The following is a 10148-nucleotide window of genomic DNA, read 5'->3' on the forward strand; positions in this document are numbered from 1 at the left end:
GATCAACAGAGAAAAAGGAAATATTTATTATAAATTTGCATTACATTATTAAAATGGAGTCTACAGCAGGTGGCCTTCCTGTAATTGGGAACTGTCTGGATAACAGGTTTCACACCTATAGTTGTATCACAATAGAGCCGGTATTGGCCTCAGTTGAGTGAGTTGGCTCAGTGTGCTGTGGGAGCGCTTTCTAAGCCCTGTAATTTGTACCCCGAGTGCAATTTAGAAGAACGGGCAGAACCAGCACCCGGTGCTAAATTCTCACTGAATTCTGGGTATGTAAACTCTTCCGCCATTCATTGTTTATTGTATTCTCAGTGTACAAGGCCACCGTCAAAGAGGTGCAGCCCAAGGAAAGCTTCGACAACTATGTGCTGACAGTTGGGAAGGTGATTAAGCCAGGTGAGCCTATGGCATTTGTTTCATTTCTATAAAGATACAAAGGGGGAGTCAGGGAAGTGGGGGGAGTCATAAATAGGGAGTCAGCTTGATTGTGTTTAGCTCAGGTGACATCCTATCATTTCTTGGCATCAAATTGAATGCATTCTCCCTGCCCCCGCTCTGCTTCATATCTCTCATCCATTTGCCCCACGCACTGGCTGACATGCCCATGAAAATATCCCATAATTTCTCAACACCAATCAATTGTTTTCTGCTAGGTTTTTTTTTTTAAAAAAAAATAAATTTCTTGCACTTAACATGAAAATGAGCCTGAGTCTCTAACTGCCACTGTTTGCAGAGGAGAATGTAGTAAAACAAATTACCCGCCCAATGATAGACTGTCTGTATAATGAGCTGCTTCTTATGTCAGGACCTAACAAAGGCTACAGGAGAAGCTGGGAGGCCCCGACACAGCCCACTAGCTTATTGTGGGTCACGTGCCCTTCTCAGTGAATCTCCATGACTCTAGTTGCATTTACATCAGTCTCCCACTTACATTTACCTACTGTACAAATATACAATTATGCACTGGAAAGTGACAAATGATGTCGGACCTTTAAAAGAAGCACTGATTGGTTTATTAGCGCAACTCCAATATCCTTCTCATGTTCCTCCAGGTACAGATCAGGTTGGTGAGAACGAGGAACGTAACTTCATCAGTCACATCAAATGTCGGAAAGCTTTGGATCTGAAGGTCGGCAGAGATTACCTGATCTGGGGTATCACCGGGGACCTTTGGAAACAGCCTGATGGGTAAGTGTGGCCGCTACTGAGTTCTGTAAGAAGCAGTAAATCTGACTAACCTTATAAACTAGGTATCCAAGCCTATGGGTATTTTAGTGATTAAACATGTGGATTTAGCCCACTTGTCACATGAGCAGCTTTTATCCAATAAGGAGCCGGCTGCTACTGTACTGCTGAGAATTTCACAGAAAAATCTGAAATATCTACCTACTAGCAGGGCTCCCCAACAAGAATAGAGACTTTATGATTAGGGTCGGACTAGGATGTTTGGGTCCCACCAAAGCTTCCACCCCAGAAGCCCCCACACCTCTTAAGGGGCCCCCGCTACACGCACACACCCTACTCCTCCCCCCTAATGAGCATATATAATACTTACAGAGGCACAGCGGGGGCGGGAGATCAGCGGGGGGAGCACAAGCAGGGATGGGATTGGGTCTGGGTCGTGGGGGCCCACAGAGGCTCCATTTATATCAAACAAAGTTTTTCTCTACAAGGAACATTTTTTCCACTATCATCAGCGCCCAAACAATATTCACCTAATTCCCAGCAACGAGGCTCATTATCCACACAGGCCCAACAACTCACTTAACCTCTCTGAGACTGAACTGGTTCTCTTTCCCCCATCCAACGCCCACATTGTTCCCGAGGTATCTATCTCTGTCAACTATTCTACCATCACCCCATCTTCCCAGGCCCGGTGCCTTGGGGTTATCCTCGATTCTGCCCTGTCCTTCACTCCTCATATCCAATCACTTATCAAATCATGTCACTTTCACCTAAGAAATATCTCCAAAATCCGATCATTTATCACTCAATATGCTGCCAAAATTCTTATTCACTCTCTTAACATATCTCCCTGGACTACTGTAACTCCCTATTAATAGGCCTTCCCCTCCAAAGACTGTCCCCTCTCCAGTCCATAATGAATCCTGCTGCCAGGCTCATACACCTCTCCAACCGCTCCTCCCCTGCCGTGCCGCTCTGCCAATCCCTGCCGTGCCACTCTGCCAATCCCCCTGCCATGCCACTCTGCCAATCCCTGCCGTGCCGCTCTGCCAATCCCCCTGCCGTGCCACTCTGCCAATCCCTGCCGTGCCGCTCTGCCAATCCCCCTGCCGTGCCGCTCTGCCAATCCCTGCCGTGCCGCTCTGCCAATCCCCCTGCCGTGCCACTCTGCCAATCCCTGCCGTGCCGCTCTGCCAATCCCTGCCGTGCCACTCTGCCAATCCCCCTGCCATGCCACTCAGCCAATCCCTGCCGTGCCGCTCTGCCAATCCCCCTGCCGTGCCGCTCTGCCAATCCCTGCCGTGCCGCTCTGCCAATCCCCCTGCCGTGCCGCTCTGCCAATCCCTGCCGTGCCGCTCTGCCAATCCCCCTGCCGTGCCACTCTGCCAATCCCCCTGCCGTGCCGCTCTGCCAATCCCTGCCGTGCCGCTCTGCCAATCCCCATGCCGTGCCACTCTGCCAATCCCTGCCGTGCCGCTCTGCCAATCCCTGCCGTGCCGCTCTGCCAATCCCTGCCGTGCCACTCTGCCAATCCCTGCCGTGCCCCTCTGCCAATCCCTGCCGTGCCGCTCTGCCAATCCCCCTGCCGTGCCGCTCTGCCAATCCCCCTGCCATGCTGCTCTGCCAATCCCTGCACTGGCTTCCCCTACCATCCAGGATACAATTCAAACTAATGACCCTCACATACAAAGCAGCCCATAACTCTGCCCCACCCTACATCTCTGAACTCATCTCTAGGTACCATCCAACCCGCTTGTTACCCCCCTACTGACCTGCTCCCCAACTCCTCTCTCATTTCCCCCTCACACGCTCGCATTCAAGACTTTGCAAGGGCTGCCCCCCTTCTCTGGAATTCGCTCCCACAAACTGTCAGACTTTCTCCCAATCTCTCTGTCTTCAAGAGATCTCTAAAAACACATTTATTTAGAGAAGCTTACCCTAATCTAGTTTAGCAACACCCTGTGCCCCCCCTCTCACAACTCTGGTCATGCCCATTCCCACACCTTGGGGCTGATTTACTAATCCACGAATCCGAATCCCGAATGGGAAAAAATCGGATTGGAAACAAACATTTTGCGACTTTTTCGCATTTTTTTCGATTTTTTTCGTCGCCGTTGCGACTTTTCTGTGAATTGTCACAACTTTTTTGTAGCCGTTACGACTTGCGCGAATTGCTGCAACTTTTTTATATTGAGCGCGCGTAAACGGCGGGCAAACCTTTCCGACTTTGCATGATTTTGGAAGCCTCCCATAGGGCTCAATGGCACTCTGCAGCTCCAACCCGGCCCAAGGAAAGTCTCCCATAGGGCTCAATGGCACTCTGCAGCTCCAACCCGGCCCAAGGAAAGTCTCCCATAGGGCTCAATGGCACTCTGCAGCTCCAACCCGGCCCAAGGAAAGTCTCCCATAGGGCTCAATGGCACTCTGCAGCTCCAACCCGGCCCAAGGAAAGCCTCCCATAGGGCTCAATGGCACTCTGCAGCTCCAACCCGGCCCAAGGAAAGCCTCCCATAGGGCTCAATGGCACTCTGCAGCTCCAACCCGGCCCAAGGAAAGCCTCCCATAGGGCTCAATGGCACTCTGCAGCTCCAACCCGGCCCAAGGAAAGTCTCCCATAGAGCTCAAAGGCACTGTGCAGCTCCAACCTGGCCCAGGGAAAGTCACAATACTGAAGCTTGAATGAATCCGAAATAAAGGATCATTGATATTTTATATATATTGTTTGTTATGGTTTTAATAGGGATGCGCCGAATCCAGGATTTGGTTTGGGATTCGGCCAATATTTGGCTGTCTTTCCCCTGCGGCTTAGCTCTCCCCTGTGCTGCTCTTTCAGACTGTTGTGCAGCCTTCCCTGTGGGAGCCCCATAATACTGAGTAGTCTCAGTACTGAGTAGCTGCCTTGTTCCCCCGCTGGACAGCAGGACGTTCCTTCTCAGACACAATCAGACTCTTCTCAGGGCCTCTCGCCATTGGGATCCTATCAGTCACTAATTCCTCCCTAACAGTAATTTACATTGCTATACACTGATACCTATACTAACTGTACATCTTATGAATATCATACTTGTATAAGAAGTCAACCAAGCCCCTGTTAAAGGCATTAATCTGGCATGCCATAATCTTACTGCCCGCCCTGGGAAGAACCATTTTCACTACTTCAAATCAAAAGTTCCTCAAGTCTAAAAGGTGACTCTGGGTATTTGTTTTTTTCTATGTGAAAATGTCTGTCTATAATGTCCTCTAATGTACTTGAGGAAATAAATTCTGTCCCACTGCAAGTGATATTTACCCCCCTCAAACTTTATAATTGTTTTAATGGTTCCATTCCTTTTACCAGTTTAGTTGGACATCTCTGAACTCTCTACAGTTTATTACTATCCCTGTTATGGACTGAGGCCCAAAACTGCCCCCATACTCAAGCCTTACCAGGGATCTATAAAGGGAAAATTATGTTTTCATTTCTTGAGTTAATGCCTTTTTATGTAAAACAGCACTTTATATGCTTTAGTAGCCACTGACTGACACTGCCTACAGTTACACTGTCTGTTATCCCCTAAAATCCCCAAATCTTTCTCAGTATGGGCTGCATCAAGAGGAAGATAAAGACAGATTTTGTTTGGAATGTAACCATTGTTTATTCTTTCACAGATATTCCTATATCATTGGCAAAGATACATGGATTGAGTGGTGGCCCAGTGAGAGGGACTGTCAGCGACGTGAGAACTATGATATCTGTGATATATTTGAAGAATTCTCTGAATACCTCATGACTGCTGGATGCCCACACTGAAAAAAGCTGATTTTGACCCCTTTCAGATTTCAGCATCTTATTTTCCCTTGCAATGTTTTACATTCAGTACAAATAAACACTCAGTTCTTCTGGTTTGGCTTCAACCACAGCATCAATAGTCCGAATAGCCCTATAAATGCTATGTAGCACTCACTTAGGTGCTGGCAGTAGTAGTAGTGGGTCTGCGTCTGTCCCACTTAGTGACACCCCAAGTCCCCAGTAACCAAGTACACACTTATGGCATAGCAACAGGCACAACCTCACCTGATTGGTTAGAAAAAGTGAAAAATAGAAGGAAAATTGGTATTTATCAGCTCTACCTGTGATAACTATAACAATAATAGCCCCTCGGCAATAACCTCTCAACCCCCAGGTACATCCAAGTCCCCCAATACATAGCCAGCTGGATAGAGTTTGTACCAATGGGCGACCCCTTCTTCAGAACTAGATGGGCAGCAAATGGTACAGCAGCCTAAATGAAAAACTACGGTAAATTCCACTATATTATAAACACTGAACTTGGGAACTGCCTTCTGCCTGTGGGTGTGAAGGAAACACAAGATGCACAAGACGTCCCTTGGTGAAGGTATAAAGAGTTCTTCCTCAGGGAGCTTCCTCTGGTGCAGTTGGATGTGGAAAAGCACTGCTGCCAGCCCTACTTACAATCCTTGTAGGTGAATGGGGTAACTGCATGATCCCTGAAGTCACCTCAGCAGCTCTGCTGGCTCCCTAGAACCGCACTCACAGACATAGTAACATAGTAAGTTGGGTTGAAAAAAGACATACGTCCATCAAGTTCAACCATAATGCCTATATATAACCTGCCTAACTACTAGTTGATCAAGACGAAGGCAAAAAACCCCATCTGAAGCCTCTCAAATTTGCCGCAGAGGGGAAAAAATTCCTTCCTGACTCCAAGATGGCAATCGGACCAGTCCCTGGATCAACTGGTACTAAGAGCTATCTCCCATAACCCTGTATTCCCTCACTTGTACTGAGAGCTATCTCCCATAACCCTGTATTCCCTCACTTGTACTGAGAGCTATCTCCCCTACCCCTGTATTCCCTCACTTGTACTGAGAGCTATCTCCCCTACACCTGTATTCCCTCACTTGTACTGAGAGCTATCCCCCCTACCCCTGTATTCCCTCACTTGTACTGAGAGCTATCCCCCCTACCCCTGTATTCCCTCACTTGTACTGAGAGCTATCTCCCCTACCCCTGTATTCCCTCACTTGTACTGAGAGCTATCTCCCATACCCCTGTATTCCCTCACTTGTACTGAGAGCTATCCCCCTACCCCTGTATTCCCTCACTTGTACTGAGAGCTATCCCCCTACCCCTGTATTCTCTCACTTGTACTGAGAGCTATCTCCCCTACCCCTGTATTCCCTCACTTGTACTGAGAGCTATCTCCCATACCCCTGTATTCCCTCACTTGTACTGAGAGCTATCTCCCCTACCCCTGTATTCCCTCACTTGTACTGAGAGCTATCCCCCTACCCCTGTATTCTCTCACTTGTACTGAGAGCTATCTCCCCTACCCCTGTATTCCCTCACTTGTACTGACAGCTATCCCCCATACCCCTGTATTCCCTCACTTGTACTGAGAGCTATCTCCCCTACCCCTGTATTCCCTCACTTGTACTGAGAGCTATCCCCCCTACCCCTGTATTCCCTCACTTGTACTGAGAGCTATCCCCCCTACCCCTGTATTCCCTCACTTGTACTGAGAGCTATCCCCCTACCCCTGTATTCCCTCACTTGTACTGAGAGCTATCTCCCCTACCCCTGTATTCCCTCACTTGTACTGAGAGCTATCCCCCCTACCCCTGTATTCCCTCACTTGTACTGAGAGCTATCCCCCATACCCCTGTATTCCCTCACTTGTACTGAGAGTTATCTCCCCTACCCCTGTATTCCCTCACTTGTACTGAGAGCTATCCCCCCTACCCCTGTATTCCCTCACTTGTACTGAGAGCTATCCCCCCTACCCCTGTATTCCCTCACTTGTACTGAGAGCTATCCCCCCTACCCCTGTATTCCCTCACTTGTACTGAGAGCTATTTCCCATACCCCTGTATTCCCTCACTTGCTAAGAATCCATCCAGCCCCTTCTTAAAGTTATATAATGTATCAGCCAGCACAACTGATTCAGGGAGGGAATTACAAAACCTCACAGCTCTCACTGTAAAAAATCCTTTCCGAATATTTAAATGGAACCTCCCTTCTTCTAAACGGAGTGGGTGCCCTCGTGCCCGTTGGAAGGACCTACTGGTAAATAAAACATTAGAAAGGTTATTATATGATCCCCTTATATATTTATACATAGTTATCATGTCACCTCTTAAGCGCCTCTTCTCCAGTGTAAACAAACCCAACTGGGCCAGTCTTTCTTCATAACTGAGACTTTCCATACCCTTTACCAGCTTAGTTGCCCTTCTCTGGACCCTCTCTAACTCAGTAATGTCCCGTTTGAGCACTGGAGACCAGAACTGAACAGCATATTCTAGATGGGGCCTTACCAGTGCTCTGTAAAGGGGAAGAATAACCCCCTCCTCCCGCTACAGAAACCCTACTATAGTTTATATAAATACCCCGCTGTGTAGCCCCGGGGGCAGCCATTCCTGCACTGGTACAGCTGGGGTGTTTGCTACAGAAACCCTACTATAGTTTATATAAATACCCTGCTGTGTAGCCCCGGGGGCAGCCATTCCTGCACTGGTACAGCTGGGGTGTTTGCTACAGAAACCCTACTATAGTTTATATAAATACCCCGCTGTGTAGCCCCGGGGGCAGCCGTTCCTGCACTGGTACAGCTGGGGTGTTTGCTACAGAAACCCTACTATAGTTTATATAAATACCCCGCTGTGTAGCCCCGGGGGCAGCCGTTCCTGCACTGGTACAACTGGGGTGTTTGCTACAGAAACCCTACTATAGTTTATATAAATACCCCGCTGTGTAGCCCCGGGGGCAGCCGTTCCTGCACTGGTACAGCTGGGGTGTTTGCTACAGAAACCTTACTATAGTTTATATAAATACCCTGCTGTGCAGCCCCGGGGGCAGCCATTCCTGCACTGGTACAGCTGGGGTGTTTGCTACAGAAACCCTACTATAGTTTATATAAATACCCCGCTGTGTAGCCCCGGGGGCAGCCATTCCTGCACTGGTACAGCTGGGGTGTTTGCTACAGAAACCCTACTATAGTATATATAAATACCCCGCTGTGTAGCCCCGGGGGCAGCCATTCCTGCACTGGTACAGCTGGGGTGTTTGCTACAGAAACCCTACTATTGTTTATATAAATACCCCGCTGTGTAGCCCTGGGAGCAGCCATTCCTGCACTGGTATAGCTGGGGTGTTTGCTACAGAAACCCTACTATAGTTTATATAAATACCCCGCTGTGTAGCCCCGGGGGCAGCCGTTCCTGCACCGGTACAGCTGGGGTGTTTGCTACAGAAACCCTACTATAGTTTATATAAATACCCCGCTGGTAGCCCCGGGGGCAGCCGTTCCTGCACTGGTACAGCTGGGGTGTTTGCTACAGAAACCCTACTATAGTTTATATAAATACCCTGCTGTGTAGCCCCGGGGGCAGCCATTCCTGCACCGGTACAGCTGGGGTGTTTGCTACAGAAACCCTACTATAGTTTATATAAATACCCCGCTGTGTAGCCCCGGGGGCAGCCATTCCTGCACTGGTATAGCTGGGGTGTTTGCTACAGAAACCCTACTATAGTTTATATAAATACCCCGCTGTGTAGCCCCGGGGGCAGCCATTCCTGCACTGGTACAGCTGGGGTGTTTGCTACAGAAACCCTACTATAGTTTATATAAATACCCCGCTGTGTAGCCCCGGGGGCAGCCATTCCTGCACTGGTACAGCTGGGGTGTTTGCTACAGAAACCCTACTATAGTTTATATAAATACCCCGCTGTGTAACCCCGGGGGCAGCCATTCCGGCACTGGTACAGCTGGGGTGTTTGCTACAGAAACCCTACTATAGTTTATATAAATACCCCGCTGTGTAGCCCCGGGGGCAGCCATTCCTGCACTGGTACAGCTGGGGTGTTTGCTACAGAAACCCTACTATAGTTTATATAAATACCCCGCTGTGTAGCCCCGGGGGCAGCCATTCCTGCACTGGTACAGCTGGGGTGTTTGCTACAGAAACCCTACTATAGTTTATATAAATACCCCGCTGTGTAGCCCCGGGGGCAGCCATTCCTGCACTGGTACAGCTGGGGTGTTTGCTACAGAAACCCTGTCACAACCTCAGGGCCGTGAGTTCACAGATATAGGGCAGGACCCAAAGAGCAAACAGTTGGTATCACAGGATGAGGCGTTTATTGGAGAAATGGCAAGTAGCCATCAGCAGGTTCCCATAAGCCAGTTGGTGGTAGCCAGCCTGCACTCTTGTTCCTTAGGGAATAGGGAAATACACACAGTTGGGGGGAATCTTCTTGCCGCAGCTAAGGTAGATTCCAGGGGAACACAGGGGAACGGGTCCTGCCGTAGCTAAGGTTACACCCCAGACAAAAGGCTCCTTGGAACTCTTGGCAGCCACCTTTGTAGCCAGAAAGGGAACAGCCCCTGTCGTAAAACCAAAACAGGATTTGACTCCTTCTGCCAACCCAAAGGCAGCCTCCAGGGGGGCCAATCATAGCTAATCCCACTGGGCCTATGGGAAGCCACCTAGTGAGCATGCCCAGTTCAGTCTTTTGCATTTACTAGACAGAGCACTGCTCTCACAAGGGGTAACTATGTGTATTGTGTCACTATGGGTCTGGCTCTGTGTGCCCTCACAATAGGGGCAATTACATGGGGAGGGCCAGACAGAGCTGGCTGGCTACACACAATACACACCTAGATGAGATTAACCTACACAATGCATTTGCTATAACAGGTAGGAGGGGGCAGGGGGTACATTTCAGCATAAACAGAAATATCTCATGGTTTCATCCAACTTATACAGTTTGTTATGTCACAAACCTACTATAGTTTATATAAATACCCCGCTGTGTAGCCCCGGGGGCAGCCATTCCTGCACTGGTACAGCTGGGGTGTTTGCTACAGAAACCCTACTATAGTTTATATAAATACCCCGCTGTGTAGCCCCGGGGGCAGCCATTCCTGCACTGGTACAGCTGGGGTGTTTGCTACAGA

The 10148-nt window shown here is 49.0% G+C and overlaps 1 protein-coding gene across 1 annotated transcript in view; it reads left to right on the forward strand.

Annotated features, from left to right (window-relative positions):
- The window catches only part of LOC108646250 (complement C3), a 73171-nt gene extending 68088 nt beyond the window's left edge, over positions 1–5083 (forward strand). The window contains exons 39-41 of the mRNA XM_031899490.1: positions 319–402; positions 1059–1194; positions 4840–5083. Of these exons, the coding sequence (XP_031755350.1) occupies positions 319–402; positions 1059–1194; positions 4840–4981 (362 nt within the window). The 3' untranslated portion in view covers positions 4982–5083. The remainder of the gene's footprint in view (positions 1–318; positions 403–1058; positions 1195–4839) is intronic.
- The last annotated feature ends 5065 nt before the right edge of the window (positions 5084–10148 follow it).

The sequence above is a fragment of the Xenopus tropicalis genome, chromosome 3 (genome assembly GCF_000004195.4).
Source record: "Xenopus tropicalis strain Nigerian chromosome 3, UCB_Xtro_10.0, whole genome shotgun sequence".
Taxonomy (NCBI): Eukaryota; Metazoa; Chordata; class Amphibia; order Anura; family Pipidae; genus Xenopus; species Xenopus tropicalis.